This window comes from Strix aluco, chromosome 12 (genome assembly GCF_031877795.1).
Source record: "Strix aluco isolate bStrAlu1 chromosome 12, bStrAlu1.hap1, whole genome shotgun sequence".
In the NCBI taxonomy this organism is placed as follows: Eukaryota; Metazoa; Chordata; class Aves; order Strigiformes; family Strigidae; genus Strix; species Strix aluco.
The window spans coordinates 6,894,382-6,920,038 of record NC_133942.1 but is presented as its reverse complement, the minus strand read 5'-3'; the positions used below and the strand labels follow the sequence as shown (position 1 = coordinate 6,920,038).

The window sequence follows — 25,657 nt, the reverse complement described above, 5'->3', positions numbered from 1 at the left end:
GCCGTTTTTACGTTTTAATTTTGCTTCATGGAACCTTCACCGTTAAGAGAACATCACGAGGTTTAAACAAGCGTTATTAAAGTCTTATCGAAACGTTAAAAAGGCATGTGGTTTAAAAAATCCGTATTACGTGACTTATCCCAAATCGCCAAAAAATTACAAGCGAACTTCCCTCAGAGCCAAATCTGACAAATTCTTTAGACATTTGATTAACTGGAAAGACATCTTAGGAGTCTTTTTTTTTTTTTTTTTCTTTCTCTCCGAGCCGTGTGTTGCTTATGGTAATTCAAACACACCAACATTTGTAACGCAGAAGTCACACTACAGACAGAATAAGTTATTTTATTACAAGATATATAGAACATATTTTCTCTATTTGCAATCTTATTTCAGCAGTTCTGCAGTGCAAGTACCACCACATCACAGGGTAGAAAATACCCCAGTCATGACGTTAGGATATGTGAATGAAATAAACTCAAATTATCAAAATTACAAAACAGAAAGTATCTACAGTACTTATGATATAAATAGTGCAAATTATATATCTACAGCATAAGTATTTAGAGTATAAAAAACTTTTCGGAATAGCTTTTTAAAGAAGGTAGTCAGCAGGAACTGGTCAGCGTGACAACATGAAGGATTTTTAAACCGCATACAACACTTATTTTTTCAAGAAGAACTGTCGAGCTTCTTCCCAGGACTGGCGGGGGAATCTGTTGGACAGCTCAAGATAATCTTGAGAATTGAAAAATTTTTCTGTTGAAGATAGAACATAAAATTAGCAAGTTATTCCCTCTTAAGATAAGATGGCAATAAAACAAGAATAATGAACGCGCCCAGCCAATTTGAGATACTTCAGTCATTACTCCCCACACCCTCCCCAAAGCTTCTCAAATCACGGGGTGACGCTTCTGTGGAGCTACGGACATCGAGGTTTGGCTTTAAAAATGGGGGCAGAGGGCTCTGATGAGCAACAGCTTAGATTTCTAAGCTTTTGGATCAGGCTCTCTGCTTTACGCATCGGAACGTTATACGTCTTTACATATTTTATGTTCTTGGACCCACCAGGGACCAATTCAGCCTCATTCGAGTTTGGGCAGCCTCAGCAGCGCTCGCTCTGCTTAGCAGCTTCTTTTTTCACAAAGGGCTGCGGAGGAGTTTTGCTCCCCGATTCCCCCGGAGCTCACAGCACGATTACAAACGCAGCTTTTACTCCTACGAGTACTGCTGGTGACGTGAACAGGACTACACATGCGTGCGCAGGTTTGCAGGGCCCGGCCCTGCGAGCAGCTTGCTGCAGCGCAGCATCCGACGGCCAACTGTGCGCTTTCAAGTTTTATTCCGAGCAACGTTATTGTTCCCGTTTGTTTTTTGGGGACACCATCCTTCACATTCAAGTGATACAATGGACAAAAATAATCCTGCTTACACTATTATTAAGTCAGCTTTTTTTCCAACTGGGGAATGTTTAGAAATCACACTCACATGTCACCACATAGTCATCTTTGTTTAAAAGTTCATCCAGTTTGAATAGTGAAAATAAAAAGCAGTTTTCCACTTGGATTTTAGATGTTTCTCGAGCAGATTCTCATGCAAACACAATCCTGGAAAGTTTGTGCTGCAGACACTGCACGAGACCACTTCAGACTAAAGAGGTATAAAGCTGACGCTAAATATCTCCATAAAGTTACGTTAATTTTATATTTTAGAATTTATTTTTAAACACAAAGCTGATGTTTTAGACCTAGACCTGCTCATCTTCTGCCAAACGTTCAGCAAAATGGCGGTGGATTTCTGCTTGCTATTAGGGAGAAATGACTGTCCAAGCAATGTACTTTATGCAAAATACGGGCGACTCAAGACCAGATTCCCATCAACACACTTGAATTTCAGACGTGTTTAACAAGTAATAGCCATCTTAGCTGAGAATCTTTCAGATGTTTAGCCTAAAGAGGTAAACTGCATTTTACACAATATTTACAACAACTGAGGGGGAAAAAAAAAAAAATCGCAAGTCTTCTGCAAACTAACAAACTTTACAGGATAATTACAGGACAGTATTTTACTAATTTTTGGCTCCCCGGGTGTTTTGGCATGGCTGTATGGCTTCTGCAACCTAAAACTTTTGAAGGTAGCCTTTGTGGCAGCTAATTAAATATGTGCATGTACAGTATCACATTTTAAGACATGATACCACATAGCATTTAATAAAGATTAACAGTCTGAACTCCTGATACGACGAGCGGCAGACTGGAAGATACGTATGTTTAAATCAGAATGTAAGCCAAACAAGCTGTAAAATCATGTTGCAATTTACTATATTTCTTTCATCGTGATGCTGATTCAAAAAAAAATTAAATCACAGTAAAATAAGAGTATCTACACATTTTGTTATGCAGTTGCTACTCTTTTACATTTCATTGGAGACGTACCCCTTTGCTGAGATAACTGATTATCCATTTGGCCTGAACTCTGTGCAAAATCCTACGGGGAAGAAAAAACAACAAAACAAAATGGCATCAGGTTTTCAGATCTGAGGAATAAAAACAATGTTTTTAATTCTTCACAGTCACTCAAAAATACGAATGCTTTACCAAATCTGTAAATTAACAAACTCCGGCTTGTTTGCTACATATCATAACAGAATACTGCCAGCATTTAAGTTCTGTAATACAGAGTGGATTTTTATACATTTATACTTCTTTTGAGAAAAATACACTTTAATACACAACAGAAAAAACAAGATTTTAATACCTTCTTAGGAAATTGTTATTATCATGATTTTTAATTTAAGAGAACATTTACTATAGCTGTGTTTCTTTAAAATAAACGGTGGTTTAGAGTTATGCTCCTGACTCCAAATACACTCCTCCAAAATTCTTGTATTATCCCAATTTCATTGGCTGTGCTTCCCAGTGACCCGGGGGCCTGAGGTCCTGAGAGTAAGTGAAGTTCTTGCACAGAGGTGATAAAGGCTGACAAGGCTGCAGCCAGCTGGGGAACCAGCTGAGGTGCCGTCAGTCTAAGTGCCCGACGCGAGGTGCGATCCCTGCTGCTATCGGACGGGATGCTGTGGCCTCGGGAGCCAGCAAGGACACCGACTTCGCTCTCAACAGCGTAGGACTAAGCAAGTCAGCTGTCCCTGTGCCGAGAGGGCTTTCAGCATCCTGTCTTTTGTTCAAGTGTTCACGGAGCAGAGAGGGTATTCTTTGACATAAGAGATACAATTTAGCAAATCATGGATACTCCTAAATGTTTTTTAATTGTTTCGGCACATCTAGAAACAGAAGTAACAAAAATAAAAAGATGATGCAAACTTCAGATGATGGAAATAAATCTGTTCCAAGAGGGGTATAACATGGGTCATTGTAAATTCCAGCAATCATTTTCCTTTGATTTACGCTGCACATATTTAACACACTGTATTTAAGTGTTATATTCGTACACACCACCAAACTTTTACGTAAACGGGACTTCTTTTTGCATTCCCTGGCACAGGAAGAATCTCATTTTCTAGTCAGAGGGAAACATTTTACAGTCTTTCCCAAACCTTCCACTGAAGCAAATGAGAGATTTGCTTGACAAACAGCAGCGAGTTGAAATAAAAGTACCGAGGCAAGTCTCTTCTGTGTGTGCGGGTCTCTGAGCATTCCTTGGCTCCTTTCAGAATTGTTCTCTGTGTGTGTGTGTGTGTGTGTGTGCAACATCTGGGATTAGATTTTAAAATGGGTAAAATACTGAAGTACCAGTGAAGTCAGCAAAGACGTAACACTTTACAGGACACAAAGATCTTCCATATTTTAATGTAACACCTTTTTTTTAAAGCCTGCAAGAATAGTATGTGAACTTGCATCTGAGACATACCTCTAATTGGAAATAAAATTAATAACGTTGACCCTTGTAAATATACTTACGGTTTGCTGTAGCTACTGGGGATTTAAATCCCCAATTAAAATTAAGAAATTAAGGTAAATAACCTTAATTATTCATATAGGGAACACTCTTCTCCACGCTCATGTTTTTTGGCTGAAAGAAAACAAACTAAACTTGCTGCATTTATTCGTAATGCTTAAATTATTTTTTGCCACTGCAACTTCTATACTGAAATCTGTCGTTTCACTATAAGGAAGTCAAAGTCAAAGATGAATTAAAGCTTTGTATTTAACCAGAAGTTCATTACTATATGGCAAATTCTTTTAATACTAAGTTCCAAACTTTTTTTTTTTAAACTGCTATGCAATTATTTTAGCATTAAATGGATAAAAAATAGTTGCACTCAGAAGTCTGATGTTATGCAAAGACTTTTAGTAAGTATTTAGTTCTTTCCCAAATCCATGTAGCCTACCCTCGGACTAGCTGTAAGGCATTAGGAAAACCAGTTTGACTAACATTTCTGTATCAACAACAGCAACTTTCAGGTGATTGATACTAAGTTACTGGACTCTTAAAAGCATATTATTTTTTAATAGCAGAGTGTTTATGAAAACGGCATTTATTCATTGGAAACAGTCAATAAAATGTACGGAAAACATGAGGCATACATAAAGCACAGCATATAAATTTAGACAAAGGGAAAAAAAAATGCTGTAAATCCTTATTCAAAACAGTATTCGTAATGACCTCAGTGGCTTACTGTCAAAAATAAAGATTGCAAGATTAGACCAGTAACATATGTTCTGTGTACTTTCTGCATAAAATATATACACTTCTGTTCAGTTCTCTCTGTAAATCTATTGTACACAGTATACAATTGTACATTTGTATGTAAACACATTAATATACCAATTTCAGATATGCTGTATATGCAGTAGTTTTTAAAAAATAAATATTTTAAGAATTGTCTTGTAATAGCAGGATCTACATCAAAACTTCCCAGCACGTCCAATAACTTTAATGAAAACAGGATTCTGCATGGGACAGCAAGAACCTGAACTACTCGGTAACCTTTTAGCATTGTAAGATGCCTCAAGTACAGGCATAATCTGTGGTTTGAAAAGAGCTGCAGAGAATCTTGAAGTACTTCAATGCTGTTTACTTGTTTTACTTAAGTCAAATGACTTCCATACACACAGCAAAGACGAGAAAAACTGTTGCAGTTATCCTGCACACCACTGTTATGTTACTGCAATAGCTACCTGAATGAACGTGGCGAGTAAAACACAACTCATCTCCTGCTCCAGGATGATCTTGTTCTGAGGGTTATTGTAACAAGCAGCTATTAGTGAAGGGAAGAGCACTTTGATTAAACGAGGGTCACTGAAATACTGGAAAGGCAACTGGCATAGTTTTTGCAGCACTGTGGGGTGACGGCCAGATTGTACAATGATCTGAAAACACAAACATAAGAAAATTAAAACACGTGATCTATCTGTTCTTCTCTTCCTGTTAACCACCAAGGGTGTTGAAGTCATGCTAAAAAAATGAGCGTGGCTGAGGAGTAAACACTAAAAATAAAGCTTATAGCATTTAGTCCAAGTAATTTCCGTTTTAGTGTACAAGTATTATTGTTACTGTAGATGAACACAAAGAATGTAAGGCTGTGAAACTTCTTTCTTCTGTATCACCCAGAACCACAGTAAGTAAATGAGAAGGGGATTAATCTGCAGATTACAATAAAATAGATAATTTAATACCTTCATTCAAAAGACAAAGAATTATAGCGAAGGGACTATTGTAAGTTAGAGCTACGAAACAAAACCCCTCAACCCCTGCCATTTAAACACAGTAAGCATGTCTTTAGGGGGAAAAAAAAAAAAAAAAAAAAAGAGATCACCAGGACTGTAAAAACCCTCCCGAAGCTCGATCATCCTTTACTAGAGTGCTCTCTGGCAATTAAGAGGGGACTCTGTTTCATGGTAGATGTCTGCCACGCATTCTCAGGCACCAAAAAGAAAAGGTGATTGTAAGCTGCACAGCAAGGAGTTTCAGTAAGTAGAGACGCAGAAAGATCCTCCCATCTGTATTTCTTATCTCAGTTTCTATCAGTGCCATTGACTCTAAAAGGAGAATTGTTTAGATAAATGGGACTGTTGTCATGAAGCAGGCTAAGTTTACAACTGTGTACATCTGAAGAAATAAGGCAATGCTATTACTGGTCTCCTGCAAAGGAACCTTTCCAACTTACTTGATATTCTTATAAAGTCTTTGTGATAAACTAAAAAATGCCAAAATAGGATCTGTTCCAAGTAACCTTGATTAGACAATTACAATATGAAAGAGCTGTTTGACCCAAAGTTGGCTTTTCGGCATAGGAGGAAGCTCCTATAAGGTTAGAACACTGTAAAACTTAGGGTCACGACTGTAAATTGTACTTGGAAAAACACAATTTTACAGGTACACACCCAGACAAGACTGCATTCAAATTAAAACCAGAAGGACAGAAAGAAGCAGTTGAGACCACAGGAACATAAATTACAGGGATTTACAAGTTTTCAAAGCACTTTTAACAATACCTTCAGAGCACACTCTCAGTTGATAATGCAGTTTAGTTTAAAAACAAGATCAACAAAGTAACAATTTGCATTTTTTTTCAGTTCGCCAGCCAAAAAGACATTGAAAACCCTTCAAAATACTGGTAGAAAAGTCTTAATACCCTTAAAGACAGGAGACATTTTTAAAAGACAGCCAAATATGTGACAATGAAGCATTCATTCAGACACTGTTTTGAGGAAAATATCACTGAAGCATTTGGATGATTCTAAACTTAACTATCATCTACCACCCTGTAAGCAAGAGGGTGCCTTCGAGTTTGATTACTGTTTGAATTTTAAATTAACTGGAGTGGTTATTGTATAAATCGATGCTTTTCTGTGGTAAATTCTACAATCACAGAAGTACTTAAAATCAATCCTGACTGTACTAAAATAATTACATTTGGTATTTCTGATCCAGGACAGAACAAGAGAACCCTTGATTTCTTTTTAATGGCAACTGTACACTTGATGAACAGGCAGAGGAAAAGAAGTTTTTGTGACTTAATTTTTCATTTCACACTTCACTTCCTTTACCTGTTCTAAAAATGCCATGGATAATTAATGAACTCTTGTCAAACTAACAGTGCAGATACCCGAATAGCTTCCATGGAATTATTATTTCATTATATTTTTCTTTTCAACATTTTTACTGCTATGATGTTATCAACATTAAAGATAGGAAGATAATATACAAGGGCTGCTGATCGTTTTAATCTTGTATTTATCACATGTGGAATCAATTTAATGATTTCAGCTCATTGTATTAATGCAGCTACTAAACCTGATACACTGTATTATGTAGCCTGAAAAGAAAAATAAAAAAGAGTCACCCCTTACAGGGGAAAAACCCAAACAAATAAACCTCTATCAGAGCACATATTCCTTGTTTCACTGTCAACTGGTGGAGAAAGTGAAGTCCAGCACTTGACTTAGCAGATGAGCAACGAAGAAAAATTAAAACCTTGCCCATGACTTCTTTATGGTGGAAAAAAACTTCTCTTGACTTTTTTTTTTTTTAATTTTATTTTATTTTATTTTATTTATTTATTTATTTTTAACACAGTCACTTGACTTAATGATCCCAGGCAGTTTTGCAGGCCTGGAATACTCATCTTACAAAATGCTCTAATATGAGATACAAACTTCTTACTGAAATCCAGTGCAGAAAACTTGCTTTTCCTGCTGCCACATACTGGAATCCAGACACATTTACCTAGAATTAGCTTTTCTTGTTGTTTTCTCTCTAGCCTGAAATTCAGATATGCCTGTCAAACGTAACAAGATCCTAATTAAATCACCACATTTCTGTACAGCCAAGCATTTAAGCACCTGCTTAACTTCAGATATGTGCCTAGGTTCCATTAATATTTGCTTGTGGTTTTCTTTCTCTGAATGGACACCTATCAAATTAGTACAAGCTACATTCTTATTTTTTTTTAATCCAGAGCAGGCAACTCACATTAATGTTTTCTATATTTCATTAACAAATTTTGCTTACTCTCACAATTTATACATATTCATACAACTTTATTGGTTTTGCCTCTGCTTAGCTTAAATAAATTCCAAATAAGATGCACCTGCTTAGCTTAGCTTATTTTTAGCCCAACACACATTAGAATAACCCTCTGAAGACCCAAACTACACAGAGATAAGAGACGCAGCAAATGCATTTCTCAAGTGCTATTTCATGATGAATTCATGAAGTTTTGCTCTGTGCTACCAGCCAAACTCAAGACCCTGATACATTTCAGAGGTGGAGCCCCTGTTACAGAGCATGGTGATGTGATTCAGGCTTAGCACACCAGAAAGCACTGGCCAGTGGCACTGCCTGCTCTCCATGTAAAGCCTGCTGAAAATGAGAGGCTACAGCATCTTCAATCCTTTACTGTGCTGAACTGAAGCAACCGCTACACCGTATAAGCTGATGGTTAGCAAGGCTGCACAACATATGCCACTCTAATATCCGACTTTGTTTACTTTTAACCTTTGCTAAAAGTCGGCTTTAAGAATACAATTTCCAGCTTTCCTATACCACGTACGCTGCGTCTACTGAATCCACACTAGCTGACTGTCCAGCACAATGACTAATGCGATGACCTGTGGGAACTTTTTACTGAGCGACACCTTTCAAGGTTGCCTATCAGTTATCTTCTGTCACTCCCACCAGTTTATAGCCTTCTGCAGGTCCTGCTAATTTGCTTAATCTCCAATAGCCAGAGGGTCAGGCACTCTTTTCTGCCCTACCAAGCAATCCATGCTCCCGTGTGACTCTCTGGAAAGTGCACTCTGCACTCGCAAGCGCAATAACCATCCTGATCCACTGCATCAGTATTTCTGAAGTTTATCACTTAGGAAAGCATGATTCATCATTTCTAAAGTCTCTAGATGGAATCCATTTTTTCCTCACGTTTACTCGGGCCAATATTCACTATATAGTATATTGCTTGTCCATTTGCTGCAATTCTTCTAGCTCTGGAAGTCTGAAGCAGTATAAAAGTCAGTCTTTCAAAACAGACTACAATGACAAAAGCCAGTAATATGCCACACAGCACTTGAGCAATAAAAAAGGACAATCAATCAAAAAATTAAAAGCTCCTTGTGGTATGGAACAGTAATAAAGTTGTAAGGGGAACTCATCATTTTCCTGGGAGATAAGGCTTTCCCTGTCACTTAGGTAGGATGTCTGGCTACAGACTTGAGGTGACTGCTAGGAGGATATTCCATCCTGGATTCTGCAGTTCTTCCTTGTATTCCCACCAGGACAGCTCCAGCAGTCTTCCTCTCCTGCCACTGCTTCCTGGCACCCTGCAAAGGGGATCTTCCTGGGACTGAAGGCCTTTGCTAGGGAACTAATAAACCATATGGACCCAAATAACTTGGTTACGATTTTCCTCTGGGTAGCAAAGGGAATGTTGCTGCTCATTTAATTTTTCTGTGAAGCAACAAGGGCCCAAAAATAACTTTCTGATGATCCTGCAGGAATGAGAATCACAAAAGTGCAACTCCTTTCTTTGCTTGCAAGGGCAGGGAGATAACCGCTGGCATACACAGGGGCAATCTTCACATGAGAACTAGGCAAGGGAGAGATGTTTTGGTGAACACCTCCTGGTTCTATTTACATACTGTATATACATATATTTGTCTTTTACTTAGTCTTTCCCTATATTCCTTTTATCATGAATGAAAACAAAAATTACTTTAAAATGCATATGCACGAATTTTTGTCAAAGCAGGGTAATAAAATCTTTGTAACTAATAGGATCCAGATCTTTTGAGTGATACAACAATGCTACAGAATATATCAGCAGTTACATGTCAAATCAGAAGTAAAATCTTACCAAGTCAGTGATTAATTTTACAAGAAAATTAAAGTAAGAATCCCCTAGTCTTTCAAACTATATCTTCATAATCAGGTAATTGAGTTTATAAGCATCCTGTAAGTAACAAACAGGATTTTCACTGAGAAAATTAAAATGTCAGCCAGAGAGTTGAAGAGTATCTGTACGTAAAATACTGAACAAATATTAGCCAAACTGAACTGATAATTCATGTATTTGTATCATTCATATATTCCTATGTCCTAATTAGACATGTAATGTAGATGCATGCTACTAATTTTTCAAGAACTAGTAGTTCAATTAAATTGCCTTGTGAAGATTTACTTTTTTTTAAACTAAGGAGTAGCATTTTTGCTGACAATCTAAACTTCTGTTTCCAAGTTGTAATTGCACACATTTTACATATGTAAAGCATTTAAAAAAAGAAACTAATTGAATTTAAAACTGCCTGCAACCTTCCAGAGATTTGAAGAAGATTATGATCGCAGATTGGTTTTCAATGGTTCTGTGCATGTATGTTAAATATTGTCAGATATTTTATTACAAGTAACAAAAAAAAATGGTTCGGTCTCAGACCAAGAACTTTTTCACTCCTTGTGTACTATTGTGATTACTGCAGAGTGGAAGTGCTGATTTGTAGAGCACTATTTAGTCTGCTTCTACTGATGGATTTAGGTTTGGTTTTCTTGTTTCACTTGGACATTTGCAGCTCTGGAAAGGCATCACTCATGTCAGTTATTTCTGTCCATACATACAATAAAAACACTGGAATTATCTTTCAAAGAGGCTAATTAATTTTCTGGTCAGGAAGGACAGAAAGCCCAGCAGCAAACTTTTTGTCTATGCAAAGGCAAAATAAAGAACTGAGAAGTGACTGTTCAACTGATTCAGAAAGCCAGGTTCTCAATGAACTAAACTGTGCTAGACCAGAGAACTGTAATATTATGAATCAATTATTACCATTTACTGAAGGTTATCCATACATTTAGAAAGCTACAAGACATTCATAATGTGTCTAAATGACAATAATATTTACCATTCTATTCAATTATTTCTTCAAAGGTTGCTTCCCCCCCAGTTATAATTTTAAAAATCTCATCACAGCATTCTAGGTTAAAAATGAGTTGGTTTAAGTCTGGCAAGAAGCTGTTCTCCTCCAAAGAGTTAGACAGTGGTCAGGTTATCAAGTCCAAGCCTAAGCCCACACACCGTATGTTTTTAATTGGTGAAAGCAGCTTCCCTAGCTATCAAAGAAGTGGCTAAACAAGATGGTGCATTTGCAACGAGACATTTGCCACATCCATTCTGGCATGGCAAACAACGCTGTCAACGATAATCCATTGTTCCAGGGTCCTTTAAGTCCAGGGCTGGGGAGACACAGCCAGTGCTGGCCCTTGGAGACCTATGGGGTATACACGAGAGCCCTCAGCCCCAGGCTAACTCAGCAACAGGAACTAGACTTCCTTCAATTTTTATTTCATTTTTGGGAGACTTGCTGAAGACTTTTCACAAACATAACTGGAAGACATGTTAACTTCATCATATTGTTTGCTTATTATTTTTATTCCTTTTGCTATATCTTAACATTACATCATGGTTTATGCTGTTAAAATACGCAACATAAAAATGCAGAAACTTTGGGAGAAAATGCATTGCTGGCATCAATGGCACTGCTAGGGCACAGCCACCATAAATCAGACCTGCAGGGGCAGAGGGGTGTTCAGCTAAGAAGGTAGAGACAATCAGTGTCTAGCAACTCTCAGCTGCCATCTGAGCACCAGGAACTGCACATATGCTGCCAGGTCTCCCCAGCAGCAGAGGGATGCTTGCTTGGCAACACTGCAGCAAGAAGATAATGTGACTTACGGGTGCTTTCTGTAGCCTATCAGTTTCTTTCATCCACAGAAGAAAGTAAAAATTGTTTCTTGCTGCTTTAAGACAGCAGAGAAAGGAGAAAGATTGTCAAGGAGAAAACTGAAATCTGTAGCCACAAAAAACTCAAATGTCAAGATCTGAACAAAACCTTACAAGTCATTTAAGTGCACCACTCTCACGTGACTAACTCTGCATGACAATGCTGTGTTCTTATTACTCTACAGTCAGGCTGGCATTTTTTAGTAATTTTGGCCAAGTATTAGAAGTTGTAGGTCTTTTATCAAATGAAAAGTGAGACAAAATTATACTAACATGAAGTGGATACAGGAAAACTGAGTTGAATCATAGTTCTGTAAAGTTTAAAACCTTCTGAAGCAAAACCTTCCTCAGCTTTTGGAGAGAAAAAACTCCCAATGAAATTGTGTATTCCAAAGGTACTTAGAAACAAATACAGTGATTATCACTGTGAGCTGAATTGACTTTCTAGAAAAACATCCTTCTCAATAGAATTTCCTTTTCTTTTTATGAAACTAAGCATTAAAATGTGCTCTTCTACTTGACTGTGCTCTTCTTCTATAATGTATTTCATGTTCAGATGCAATTTTCTTAGAACAACTCAGACTAAAAAGCTAATGGTTCTCTAAGGGGCACTCCTTGCCTTTTCCACTATCTCGTATGACCTGCGGTTCCCAACTTGAACATGGCCATTATAAACATTTGGATCTTAAAATTGCACTGTTGGTATGGGAACTCTTAATGTTTCTTTTCTATTTATTTATAATTTATATAAATGTCAATTCTAATTTGTACAAACAACTAATAACTTTATTGAACAGGAACTGTGCATCTAATCTCTGTAACTACAGTATTCCATCAAACAGTTAAATCCTTTTGTCTGATGTCAGGTTATTTATAACTTTGTAAAAGAAGTAAGTCTTTATACTAGTAGTCCAGAGGTTCTCTTCAAAGTTAGATGTGCATTATTTCTTTGCTTCTATATAAACAGATCTCATACTGCTAGTATTTAATCAGCAGAATATGTCACCACTTAGGCTCTTCTGTTTTAAGGTCAAGCTCCTTTCTTTCCATTTTGCAAACTCCACTATTGGCAAGGCTCTGAGCAAAGAATGTTCTAAATTCTTCCTAACATTTATCAGGAATCAGAGTGCCATTTCCATGCAAAAACAATGTTCCAGACTGCTACATTCAAATTTTAAAATAAGAATTTTGTCTATTTGAAAAATTCCATTGTTTATTTTCTTAACATCCCATGTAAGCTTTCAGAGAGAAGATAACAGAGTTCAGAAATGACATTAGTCTTCCTATAAACCACATTATGAGCATTGTCCTTTTAGAGCTAGCTTTATGGTTTAAGCACACAGATTCATTGGTGCTCTGTAAATATGTAGCAAAGAAAAAAATTATCTAAGCAGCTTTTGTGTAATCATCCTAAGCCATTTGAGCATTTGGGATAGGACAGTGGCAAATACAAGCACAGTGATGCAGTAAAGATGTATAAATGTTTATCGAAAGTGACGCTAGTAGGAAAACTAGATAAAGAAGTTGTTTATACAAAGCTCTTGAAAAAATGTCACCCAAAATGACAACTAATAAGCCACCTTAGTTAGAAGATAACAAATGAAGTGTATATAGATTAAATTAATCAATAAACAAATAATATTAATCAGATATTGTAAAAGACAAGCTCCATTACAATGTGATGAAAGAAGAATGGAAACAATTCTAATATGCATTGAGGCTATTTGTGAATTTAACACATGCCCAGGCTACAGGATAAAATAGTAATCTAATGCCTGAACTAGAAAAGGTAGTAAGGAAAAGTCTAACTTTAAAAATGATAGCAATTTAGCATTTAACATATTAACACAAAAATAAATGTTTAAACATGTGAGGTTGCTCTCATGCTTAATGTTAATCATATATTTAAGTCCCTTGTTAAACTGAAGGGTATCACTGCTTTCTAGAAAATGGTAAGCTTCATAGTTTCCAAAATAATGTAACAGGAGATTTGTATGTTTAATTGTTGGTCTAGTAATTTTTAACCAGGGTATTATTATACATTAAACATACTGAGAAATACATATATTCCATAAGTTCAAATAAAAACCCCATCATGCCATGTCTCAAATCCTTAGGTATTATTCTCAACACTGAAATTATTAGAATTAGCCCTTGTAGCCCTGCACTATTTTTGAAGAATCATCTTCACGCTTAGATAACATCTTCAACTTTGATGATGTACCACTTGTAAATTTAAGCTGCTGCTTTGGGTGTGATTCTCTACCCATTTACACAGATGAAACTCAACTGATACGAATGAAGACTTCTTGGTTTAAAGGCTAGAGAAGAAACAGGACCTTAGTCAACAGAAGTTCAGACAGATTACTGGCAGAGGTTTCTGCCATCATTCTTGAGAACACAGCTAGTTTGGGTCAAAATCCCCAGAAGGTGTGAATAATTAAAATATTGCAGTCTAAAAAACAAAATATTTTTGTGTCTCTCGGGAGTATTTTCTCTCTTCAAAAGCAAACCTTTTCTGTCACTCTCCAAAACCCTACTCACAAGTAGGCTATACAGTCTCAGAATTTTTATTACTAGTACATTTTGTCTTCTGGCTTCCACAATAAATGTAAAGGTTTGTGAAAATATCTGATCATCAACTAAAGAGACTGTGAAACATTGAGCCATTGGACATGTTACAGAGCTGGCTGAGGAAAAGCTTCAAACAGAGAGCAAGAAAATGTACTTTTTCTGCCATGAAAAATGTGCTACAATTTATCCATTACTAAGGGGAGAGGAAGACAAGCAAGATTTTCCATACTACTCACTTCGCAAGATTTAATGCATTTTGTCTTTATGTTTCAGTATCGCTTCAATCAAGTGTCACTTGAGCTAAACATGATGAAATGGGTTTGGGAGACTTCTTTGGGTCTCTTGCAAGCTCCCACCCTTAGAGCAGCATCCAAGTGCTCGGAACAACTGTCAACTGCCCGAGCCCAAAGCTGTGAAAGCAGAGCAGGCTGGCGTCCTCTCTGCATGGGGCCAGTGATGTTGGGGACAGTCACTGTGGGTCTGCAGAGACTTGGAAAACTTATAGTTTATGGGAGAAGTACAGGGAGTTCCCTCACACATGAGGCGAGACAGACAATAGCTCGGAAGGCCTGATTAAATATTTGCAGGCTTTAGACTTTGTTTTAAATTTCAGTGTGAAATTTAGTTCTCATGAAACAGAGACTGACAAGCTGGGTGGGAACGACGCAGAGCGAAGGCAGGCATTGTGCAAGCTTCGGCGTCCATCTCCACCAACGGATCTCCACCGGCCAAACCCATAGTGTTCCAGGCCCAGGTCTTAGCTGAGAAGAAACTGCTTATTAAGCAGGATTAAGTCAAACTCTGTGGTGTTTTTTTGATGTGGACAAAGGTCCACTGGGGATTAAGCTGTGACTACCAATCTCTTTTTATTCCTGACCCAGGAATAAGATTAGAATGTCGCTCTCTGGAGGCGGCATTAGCCGATTGCTCTCTCTCTTCATCTCTAAGCTTTAGTTATGGACTATATTTTAAGGCTGTTGAAAACTGGGAGCTGAGTTTATTTTTTTCTGTTTACAGTTCAAGAATAAGACAACAAGATAAATCCAAGTGCATTCATTTCTTTCATTACACACTCTCTTCCCCTCCTACAGGAATCAGCCAGCCAGTCGTCATGAACTGAAACTAAATACACTTGATTTCATGCTCTTTGCTCATGTTAAGTTACTTCCCCCACACCCTCACAAAAAAAAAAAAAAAAAGAAAAAATTATAGGATGCATTTTATAATGTTAGAAATACAATTAAGATGCGATGCGTGAAATATGCAGTCCCATATGCTTCTGCTGTATTTTATTTGCTTTGTCACAGATCATTCTTAAAAAAGAAAAAGTTCATCAGTAAGCTCAAATAACAACAAAGGTGTCTGACAAATTAGCTAAGAGGCATGCCCACTTTTCACCGGCTGTCTAGATAGGAATGCGATCTTTTGTGAAGACATTGGTTCACTTAAGTGAATTTATGTGGTCTGAGTATGTAAGGCTGATAGAGAAAAAGCATACATGACAGATCTGTTTTAATTTACTCCATTTTAACTTGGTCAGTTTAATCCTTAGGGGGGTTTTTCGTTCACAAGCTGAAGTGCTCCTAAATCGTAGTCAAGACTACAACTTCACATGAATCACTCACTTGCTGAAATCAGCTATTCCCAAAAATTTACCAGGCATATTTTTTGTTCAAACCTATAAAGCTTTAAAACGCTGTGGGTTGGTTTTTTTCTTTGAAAGGTTTAAAGAACTAAACCCACAACCTTAACATGAAATCCATACTCGTAAAAATCTGTCCTCTGAAAAGGAACTAACAAAATCAGAATTAAGTGATTTCAGATACTATTTACTTACAAATATGGACATTAACTATACGGTAACTACCAATTCCTGAATCTTTACTCTTGTGTTCTATTTTCAAAAACACCACCTACCAGATCAAAAAAGATTGTTCCAGTCACTCCATAGCCCCGAAAGCAACATAAATACTGAAAGTTTAATGACGGCCTCTAGTAAACAACCCATATGGAAACTCTACATAACATTTTTATAACCATTCTTCCGAGTTTTCCTGTCAAGTTCCGATTTTCACAATTTTTCCATTTTAGAAGTATTTTTCTTTCTTCATGCTAACACTGGAGGAAACTGGCCACATACTGAAACTCAGTACGCACTAACGCTGTCAAAAGCACAAAATAATTTCCCTACAGAAGGTAACTTTTAATCTAAAGCCACTTTGTAAGTGTCCCTTACAACCTAGCAGTACTTGTAACCACAGTTCGGATGTATGTCACAGACATATATATGTATGTGATACACACATACTGTGGGATAAAGCGTACTGCTATTTTATGACAGAAGTAAGTCTTGCCACGTGAAAAAAATGCTAAAAATTAGAAAAATACAACTATAAGCCAATCATTTAACAAAAAAGGGAAAAGACAATCTCAGGATGAAGCCTTTCTTGGGGACTATCTACCATGCTTTCTTTGTGCTGGGAACGAGTCATAAATTTCATGATCCTTTCAGAACTGTGCCTACCACAAAATATTTTAATTTCTTTGAACATTATATTTATACATGTGATACTGCTGTGTGACATTTTATATTTTCAAGACAGGAGGAATTCCTCTCCCAAAATATTCTGTAGTCTTACTGTTCCTTATTCCTTTAACAGGAGCCAGCCGGTATGCCTGAAACATATTTTGTGATAAATTTTCCACATCTATACAGCAAGGATAAATTTCTAGTAAGTGAATGATACTATTAAATCTAATTTCATGTGCCTCTATTTTCAACATATGGATTATTAGATATTAACATTTCAGTTATTTATAAGTTTACAGTAAGAGTAACGTACTGTTCTTACGGACACAAGTGTCTAGGGATAAAAGGTCTGGAGTGACAGAGAAGTGAGTGAGTGAGACTTATGCAACCGGAAGACAAACTTTGGGGGATGAAATCCTTTCTTCAAGGATACATAGTTCATATATCCAAATTTTTCCAATTGCATCGGTTATTCTAATAGAAGTTTTTACTTCTATCTACAAACCCTAATTTTATAATTAAGTTTTTCAAAGCTGCATATACTTTTCCCTAGCTCTTTCACAGAGATTTAATTTTGCAATCTAGTAATAATATGAATGTGGTTTAGTTCGACAATTTAGAAGTATCCGGTTCTGTATCCTACAAATCCCGAAAGTGAGATTCTTCTAGAGCACTCTAAATACAGTGTGCGTCACAGACTGAAAGAACAAAAGCTATTTTTATTTAAATAAATGCATAGCAATACAAATGAACAATGCAACTTCTTTTGGAGCCTGTCAGGCAAGATTCCGAGTCTGAGGATCTGATTTGTGATGACTTTTCATATGAAAAATATTCACTAACTGCAATGAATATGGAAAGATTTTTATTCCCAATACAGCAATGTGAAAGAAGCCAAATCATCTGTCATTCATGTTAATTTAATTACGGGACCACATTCAATTATCCAATATAATATGCAAATGAAGTGAGTTGACAGAACATGCTAATTCTATTCATTATAATAATTAAATCAAACAATGAAAGGGAATAAAAACGTAATGAAATAGAAGGGCATTTTTAATTAACAAGAACATTTTAATTAGAAACTGTAATTCTATAGTCTGATATAGTATGGTTGGCTTACTGAAAGATTGGACATCATTTTTATTACACAGTTTAGTTTTACATGCCTATCCTTAAGTATCATGGGACCTGTTTTCGTATGTTAGTAGATTAAATGGTGGCCAAAAAAAGAGAATCAGTTTCCTTGATCATACTTCATGCAAAGCAGATGCCTAATAAAGCCGAGCTCCACTGCGGCATGATTACAGAATCCCATCTCGTGATATGCAGGCTGTCTAACTCTGTAGTAAACAAAAGTTCACGTGCCGATACAAAACAGAGCAGTTTAGGCTTGACTAATGATGCTGAAGCATTTAAAATATTAAGAAACACTCTGCTTTTTGAAATTTTCAGTTTCATAATTGATTTATTTCTTCAGTGCAGCTGCCCTGAAAAAGCTTTATCAATGTTAAAGCAAAATACAAAAAAGGAAGGCAATATTACTGATATATTGTAAGTGGGCAGAGTCAGCAAGATCATAGTCTTTTTAAAATAAATGGAGCAGGCACTATCAAAACACTTAGGAATGCATTCCTTAAAAATCCATTGTCTTTGTTGCTCCTCGACAGAATCATTTGGGCCTGGACCAAAAGCCAGCCGTGGAGAAAACGCTAACTGGGACCCCAGCCACTGTCTCTGCGTGTGTGCAGGACCCACCATGAGGCCCCCCCCCTCCTTATTTAGGGCTCCTGGAAACAGCAGTGAAATATGAGTCTCAAAGCTATACGAGAGAAAAGAACTTTCCTTTTTAATTTGCCACTCAACTAAATATAAAGACTTTTACAGATAGTGTAATAAAACCAGACAAACCTATATTACATTAAATGATTGGCATATGATGCTCTTGGAAGATTTTCTTCTATGAATGTGAAATATTTAGGAAATTGCCCTTTTATTATTTTGACTGCATAGTGGTAATAATTCACTTACTTAAATCACAGTACTACTACAGAAGGTCAATGTTGAGGTTGACAGGCTGTAAAATTTCCTTTTTAGAAATCTATCTATTCTCCAAACTGGGAAACTGCAATTTTTTTTTAATAATTAATGCCTTCTTTTCTTTATTCCAGTAGCCATTTTGGATATTTATCTGTTGATGTGGGTAGACAAAGGAATCACAAAAGGCACACCGAAAACTCCAAACAACTACTTGTTCTTTTTTTTTGAGAGAGAGTTAAAACATACAGAGGTTTGTAATAAGGGATACAAATTTAGAGAGGAAGAGACTTATTTAAACTACAAACATTTCAAAACAAATGTACATTTAACTGCAAGAATAATGTGAATCTGTTTTGAAATACGTCAGTTATTGACTCTAACTAAGTTTGTTGAAATACTAAATAAAAAGAGCTATCAGGCTATATGGAAATTTGTTTTCATAGCTCAAGTCTGGTGTATCTATTTTTATTATGATGTTCTTTCCAGGAGTTCAAGCCTACTATTTGAAAGCTTTCACCGTGAGACCAATTTTTTATTTTTAGTAGGACTCTGCAGATGATCAACAACGAAAGAAAAAATTGGAAGCTCGTAACGTAATAAAAAATTAAATCGTAACTGAGTGAATAGAAAGCACTTCCCTTTTCACGAAAGGCATCGTTTCTTTACTGGGAGTCACAACACTAACAGCAGCTGAAAATAATGACTGTAACTAGTAGTAAAAGCAAAAATACTTCCTTTTACTAAAAAAACCTTCCCCATGTTTTGCAAGTACCTGAGTGAGGAATGCTTCAGTTTTTCAAAATGTTTTTTTAAACAAAAATAAACCCAAACCAAAATGCCATTTCCCCAGTTAAAAACTTACTAATTAGGAATATCAGAAAGTACATAAAAAGTTAAGCACGTCTTGACATCTCTTGAGATAGTACCACCAAAGCAAACAACCATAAAAGACTGCTTTTAGTGTATGAAAAGTACTAACACACTGTGGTTGTTTAACCAAAGACCTAAACTTGACTCTCACAGCTGCAGAAGCTACCTTTTAGTCTTGAAAACTGACTCAGTCTGGGGATAGACCAGTGATGGCACATGACCTCAACCCCAAGTGCACATGCTGAAGACTCCAAGACACTGCAAAATCACCCGCTGGGAAGCATGCCTGCAGACAAACGCATTTTGCACATACTTAAGTCTCCTGACTGCCTGCCGGCAGCCACCATAGCCAGCTGCTGCCATGGCACGGTGCCTGCTCGCCATGGCTGGACCTTCGCCCCAGGGCACGAGCAGTAAACAGCGACAGGCACTACAGACTACTCTAACTGACATCGCTGGTAGGAAATCCCTCTTCTGAGCTATTCCTGGCACGTTTATAGTCGCAAGTCCTCCATGCAATGAATCACATCTGTTTATACTTGTGTGCCAGAAAAGACATTTTTAAACTGCAGAGAAAAGACAACATTGTTTGCTGGCACTTCTGGATGCCAGCACAACCCGTTGTGTAGTAGTGGGAATCAGAAAATGGCAGCAATATCGCATGAATTTTCAAAACGACCATATTAAAAAGCGTTGCCCACAGTCAGCTCCAGATCCTGAGTGGAATTTGGTTGCACAGGGTAGGAAGGCTGCAGGATCCTCCCTCCAGCTGTGACCAAAGCCACAGAAACATTACTATATAATTACATTATATAATTAACTAATACATCTGACAGCATTGTCAGCTTTAAGACAGTATAACGTTTCAATTATAGCCAACAACTGTAAGAACGTTATCCGACAGCTCTTCTCTAAACCTTTGCTGACAAACTGTAACACTTCTTTCTTCTGCTTGTCAGCTTAACTGAAGGCACTAAGCTCCTCATCCTGAACTCCCACCCCAGAAGTTGAACAAAAACAGGAACCAGGTGTTACAAGTGTGGAGAGAGAACAAAATGAGTAACTTCACAAAATACAGCATTCAGCTGAATCATACTAAAGATGTAGGCACCATGATGCAGTTTTTATACATCCGGAGTCAGGCTCATATACTCAAAAATAAAAAGCCAGTGTCAACTTCTGCCCTGCCCAATACACCCTCAGATGCTACACATACGCTGAGAAAACTTGGGAGATTTTTAAGTCTAAAATATTGCAAATATTTTTGAATTTTAGTGGCTGGGTTATTTTATAAGCTAGTATGACAGGTCACAGAGCCCACTGACAAAAGCAAACGACAATCAAGGAAGCTAAAGGTGAATTTCCACTGTTTGTCTGACAGTATTTGGTTTACTACTAAGAAGATTCAAGGAAAAGATTGGCTTAAACTTAAACGAGCGCTTTGGCTACCAGGAAGATGGCTACATTGGCATCTGAGGACACGTCTTCGTGGCAGACTAGCTTAGTTGGCTTTAAAAGGGTTTAAGTTGTGTACCACAGCCATCTGATCAAGTTGACATGAAGTTAACTGGGAATTAAAAATATCAGTTGCTAAGTATATCTTGGCAGTGGGTAAGGCTAGTTAAAATCAGTGCAATGTCAGCATCATTGCCTGCATAAGAACATGGGGTTTGCTTATGGCCACATAAAATTAATGTTTTTGTGTTAAGATGTAACTTCAGCTTCTCTTTTGCAAATGTATATATTTGTGCTCACAGGAATCCCAAGTGCTTCAAAAACAATGTTGAGGGGATTAGTTTTCTTGAGGGATCCATGACTAAATGTGCCCTTGATAACTTCTGATCCCATTTTCCATGTGCCTTACCTGATTATCTGCGTTGTTTACAGTAAAATAGCCCACACAAATAATGACTTCGTGTAGCAATCCTTCACAGGTGTGCTGGGAACAGTACCACAGCAGAGAGCTGATAATATGCCGGAATGCAAGGGACAGTCCTTCAGCACCCACAATAGACTGAAAAAAAAGGCCAAGAACCAGAAATTACAGTCTAGCAGTGTTACAGAACTTGTGTGAATTACATATACATCAATTGCACTCTTTTATTCTTTTTGCAAAGTATAGGCTATATTCTTTGTTGCGATGGCTCTGGAGGAAGGACAGAATCAGCTCTCTCAGTAACTTATTTACAACTGGAATATAAAAGTCAAAAAGAAGAATAAATCCAAATTTTAAAGGGACACGGGAAAAATTGGATTCTGCCTAGTTGACATTCAGTGTAGCATTAGGTTGATCATTTCATTTGACATACATTACATGTTCCAGGAAAACTTAATGCTAATAATATTTCTTAGTAATAAGCAAAAGAAACCAAACTGTCTTCATTTCTGCAAAAGAGCAAATGGCATTTCTCATTAATAACTCACGCTCTGAATGGAATACAAAGATTAATAACAAATAATGACTTTTCAAACATTAAAAAAAGTTAGAAACATCCAAAAGGAGAGAACACTCAGCTGCAAAGCTTCTTGGGATGCTTCTTAAAAGTAGGCAAATTGCTGTAACGTGGAGATTCAGAATTAGATTTTATCTGCGCAGCCTACAGCCTCTATTTAATAAACATGTCAAACAGACAGAACGACACAAGGTCAAAGGGGAAAACTAAAGCACAAGGAATGAGCATGACAGTCTACTAACTCTAATGAAACAGCAATGCAGGCCTGTGAGAAAATCTCTTTCATTTGAGAGTTTTCTTGATTTCATACCTTGCAGCCTGTTTTAAGTACATATACATAAATCCCAGTCTGTAGTACAGTTTAGTTTTAGCATACTCCAAATCTACCCAGAAAAAGTAGAATCCTTCACGATTAAAACAGACTCAGCTGTGGATACTTTCTATCTTGAACCTCAAGCATTCTGGTAAGCTAGTATATTTTCAAAATGTAACACACAATACAGCCACCATTTATTGCTTTACATGATGTAAGTGCCATGTTCTTAGGTCCACCCTTATTTAATTAGTGCTGTCCATGCATGCTGTGACCTAGCACTCTGGGCTTAACCTTCCCTGATAACAACAGGTCAAAGGGCACCTGAGTTTGTGTATAAAAGTTAAACTAATTTTTCAAGGAAACTATGCTTCCTTTTTAGCCAGAATTAATATCGGCTCAGGATCCTGCGTTGTTTCTCACTACCATCTTTCAATTGTTTAGACTGTCAAATTAAATGAAATATATACCCACGACCCATCTGTGCTAATACAAACTCTAGAATACCAGACCTCTTCTGTTAATCAAAAAAACCTATTCTATAGTCCTACTAATACATGATAAAACTATTCCTTAGAGATAATAATCAGACAGTACATAAACTACGCTTTTTCCCTCTGCTGTCTGCTAGCCTGCTACAGTCCACAAGGTCAGGATGGACAGCAAACTGCCTCAGGTGTATGTTGACTTTTTGAACATTACAGAAACAAATCTCATTAATACACTGAAAGGGATAGCTGCTGAGACTACACAAGTGTGTCTGTCCATCACAAACAATATTACGCCTACAATTCAATAAGACAGCTAAGTGGATACTTCCTGAGCGGAGCCCTGCATCAATGAACTGAATGAAATAATTCACACTGGTTGGTTTTCTACCACCCTTTATGCAATAATTACTATCTTGCACTTGCACTAAACTAATGCAGATGGTGGGATTTGGGAATTAATGTTGATGGCTTGCTATAAATGCTCAAATATAATGGTAGTTGGTAGAGGGATAAATACAGACAGTGTAAGTAGAAGGTTGTATTTCAAAAATTACTAGTGGTTTCTTGAGGTATCAGGGAACAGCCCTTCAGTCAGTGTGATTTGCTATAGCTCCCCTACAAGCTGTAACTCCCAATTCAAGTCTTACTCTCTGGTATATACCTGTAATATCTACAGCAACAAATAAACATCCAGTCTCAAACTGAGAGGTACTGAACAAGCTGTAGAAGAGAACTACTTTGATACACCTTCATTTACAGAAAGAAATGGGAGTTAATGGTGTGTAAGAGTTGTTTTACATGAAACACCAGTAAATATACTGTTTCTGTGCCCTGTAAAAAAGCCCTGACTGGACTGGATCCCACAACTGCATCTGTACAGATGAATGTTGCTACAGGCAAATAGCTTGTTGCTGTTATTAAGAGATACTAAATGTACTAAAAATCAAAGTCAAGAAATACAAACTGGAGGAGACTCATACCTTAATACTGAAATCTTTACTCATGCAAAGCTGAGTTTAATGCATTTCAGATGGAGTGTATGGTACAACTTATATACAAATTACATATTAAATGAAACAGAAACCTATTCTGATGAATTGTTTAAGACTGATGCTGCTAATCGTGTTTTGCAAAGCAATGCTTTTTGACAGGTGTTTTATCTTAACAACATAACAGCTTTGCCAATTTATCTGAGAAATATACTAGTCTTTGGACAACAAAATGATTAATTTACACTAGAAATCAGTTCACCGAAGAAGGTAAGAAAAGACTTCATTTCTTAAGACTCAAAATGCGATCTTTTTTGATTTTTTTTTTTTTTGGTGAATAAAAATTATGAAAAGTTTAATTTGCAATTTTTGGTCAATAAAATTTTACTTGGATAAAAAAATTGATACCAAGTGATTTTCAGTTTCAGTTGTGCAATCTTAAAGCAAGTGGCCACTGAAAGCACTGACAAATGTAAATTGTGGTTATAATAGTTCTTTCACATTAGAAAAACTGTTATTTCATGCTTTTGACCAATATTTTTTTTACATTTTTGGGGCTTAATAAATATAGAAAGCACTACACTAGAAGTGAGGTGTTTTTTTAATAGAAGTAGTAATGGATTGGATTCAGCATTTCACGTATTCTAAATTTTCATTTTTTTGGTAAAATTCATTAGCCATAGCTATATGGTGGAAATAACAACAGTTATCAATTTTATGCATGAAGAAAACCTAAACATTTAACTGTGAAATTTCCTTCAGTAACTAAGATCTTAAAGACAAAACTTAGTCCAAAAGTATATGCAATAATTAACATTTTTGCACTAAGCAAACGTTTTAAAACATCTGTTACCTGAAAGGCAGGCAGATCAAGAACAGCAAAACTATTGAAGAAACGTAAACTCTGAATGGCAACCTGGATTGTGTTCGCTGCATAGCTATCTTTAGGACTTGCTGTGTTTGGATCTGAAATTGTCCCATGGAAAAGAACACAGTACAGCATATGCAAGACTCCAACCAGATCCGTAGACTGAAGAACTGCCGTTAGTCCTGTGGGGTCCTGACGTGTATTGTCAAATATGTTCCAAGACCTGTCAAAGAAACATTAAGCCGTCTGAGGAGGAGACCAGCACTCAGTGAGAACACTTGCCCTGGATGCAGTACTTTTAATAAGCCAAATGTTAGAAAAACAGTAAACTGTTAAAAGGGAAAAACCTGATGTCTAATGTGTCAAGAAACCACAACATTTCCAGAAAATACTTTCAATAATCTGGGCACCATCTCATGCTCTCTTTAGTTGCAGTGCAGCTGTGTCTTTAAATATCTTTCTCCATATACTCATGTCTTTGCTCCCAAAATGGGTTCACGATACCAGCGTGAGACCACGCAGAAATTTGACAGCTTAATTCGGAAGCCTGGGGGCACAGTAGGGGCTCCATGCAAGCTCTGTCTCAGGTCAGCAGCCTACACCCATCTTTCTTTCTTGCAATAGCAGCCAGCAGAGGTGGGAGAACTCCCTGGAAGCTCTCACTGCCCAGCTGCAGGCACTGAAACAAACTGCCTACCTAAGTAGCAGAGTAAGTTACTAGGACCAGATGATCTTAATCAAATAGTTCTGCAGGAATTTAAGAATGAAGTGGTTGAGCAGTTAGCAAAACACACTGCTTCT

At 37.0% G+C, this 25,657-nt stretch overlaps 1 protein-coding gene across 2 annotated transcripts in view; it reads right to left on the bottom strand.

Annotated features, from left to right (window-relative positions):
- SCAPER (S-phase cyclin A associated protein in the ER) overlaps positions 1 to 25,657 on the bottom strand; it is a 167,827-nt gene continuing 142,170 nt past the window's right edge. For both annotated transcript variants that reach the window (XM_074837481.1, XM_074837482.1), the window contains exons 28-32: positions 24,842 to 25,079; positions 21,607 to 21,756; positions 5,136 to 5,327; positions 2,433 to 2,484; positions 1 to 756 (exon numbers count right to left, since the gene is read on the bottom strand). In XM_074837481.1, the coding sequence (XP_074693582.1) occupies positions 662 to 756; positions 2,433 to 2,484; positions 5,136 to 5,327; positions 21,607 to 21,756; positions 24,842 to 25,079 (727 nt within the window). In that variant the 3' untranslated portion in view covers positions 1 to 661. The remainder of the gene's footprint in view (positions 757 to 2,432; positions 2,485 to 5,135; positions 5,328 to 21,606; positions 21,757 to 24,841; positions 25,080 to 25,657) is intronic.